Raw genomic sequence first — 1,342 nt, 5'->3', positions numbered from 1 at the left:
CATCTTCATTTTATTTTATAGATGAGGAAACTGAGCCCCAGAGATGTTAAATTACCTGCTGACGGTCAGGTAACAGAGGTAGATTGGATTTAGGCTGCCTGGGACTAGGGCTGTGCTCTAAACCAAGACGGTACACTACCACCTAACTGAATGTCCTTTATTCCCCAGAAATATTTGTTTTGCTTCAGGAGTGTACATGATGTGTTGTGATATAATCTATGTGTTTGTTTTCATTCTAGACCAGCTGTGGTGAGGACCAGGAGAAGAGTTTGTTGGGAGCCCTGGGTTATTGGTCTCATCACCTTTATATCCTCGATTGTCCTGGCAGTGTGCATTGGACTAATAGTTCATTATGTAAGATACAGTAAGTATGAGCTGCCCTGGCATCATATGCCTTGCCCCACATATTTCCTCACTTTTGTTTCCTGTTTATATTTGCCTTTGGCTTATTCATTCATTACTGCAATTTATTTGCATAGCTGTCAGGAAGAATTCTTTACCTGCTTCTCCTTGAATTCTCACAGGTCAAGGAGGATTCTGGCTTCTATCTTTGATGTAGAAACACTTTCTTCTGGGAGCAGCATGCTGGCTTGCATATTCATAAATAAGCAATAATTAAATCTTAAAGAAGGGAAACAGTAAAAGAACACAGGAAAGGTAGTGGAGGGACACAATGTCTTGTGCTGTTTGAAGCCATAGGGCTATCACCTTGGCTTAAAATAATTCTAACTCACTGACTTATTGGAGCCCAATAAATTAATTACACAAATAGAGATCATGGGGAAGTTGGCTCTATTCTGTAACAGTAAGTTGGAAAAATGCTCATAGAAATATATTATTGAATAACTGTCTATTTATGTAATTTTAAATCTCTTCTTGGGACATAGAGTGTATTATTAAAGAGGAGTGGATATGCTGAGAAGGTTAATTATAACTCACTCTATGGTAAACAGGTATCTCACTACTATATGAACCACGAGTTGCTATGTTAGAAAGATCTCCAGGGTACTTCACAACTGTTCTTCCCCAGTGTAACCACCCTTTGAAGTTTCCTTCTACTATGCCTCAGGTTTTAATTAGTTGAGTCAAGTATGACCTGTCAGTTTACTATCTCCCTCTGTGACTAGATTATGCTTTGATGTTCAAAACCCTATAACCAAAAAAGCTAATCACTTGATTTTAGTGTAATTGACAATTTGGAGAAGTTGCTTTCCTGTTAAGAGAAACAGTGATACTGCAAACTGATTATCATCTTCTATGATCACAAACAAATACAATATTAATTTCCAAAGCAAGGTGGATCATTTCTGGGTAATTATGAAAAAATAATTAAAGCAAAATG

At 37.3% G+C, this 1,342-nt stretch overlaps 1 protein-coding gene across 1 annotated transcript in view; it reads left to right on the top strand.

The window, feature by feature from the left end:
* The first annotated feature begins 43 nt into the window (after window positions 1-43).
* The window catches only part of LOC103198632 (transmembrane protease serine 11E-like), a 46,650-nt gene continuing 45,351 nt past the window's right edge, over window positions 44-1,342 (top strand). Inside the window, exons 1-2 of the mRNA XM_007942806.1 lie at window positions 44-69; window positions 240-364. Coding sequence (XP_007940997.1) covers window positions 44-69; window positions 240-364 — 151 coding nt within the window. The remainder of the gene's footprint in view (window positions 70-239; window positions 365-1,342) is intronic.

This window comes from Orycteropus afer, unplaced genomic scaffold, assembly GCF_000298275.1.
Source record: "Orycteropus afer afer isolate SDZICR_OR568_19922 unplaced genomic scaffold, OryAfe1.0 scaffold00098, whole genome shotgun sequence".
Classification (NCBI taxonomy): domain Eukaryota; kingdom Metazoa; phylum Chordata; class Mammalia; order Tubulidentata; family Orycteropodidae; genus Orycteropus; species Orycteropus afer.
Note: the sequence above shows the minus strand (reverse complement) of the source record. Positions and strands in the feature narration are given on the sequence as shown.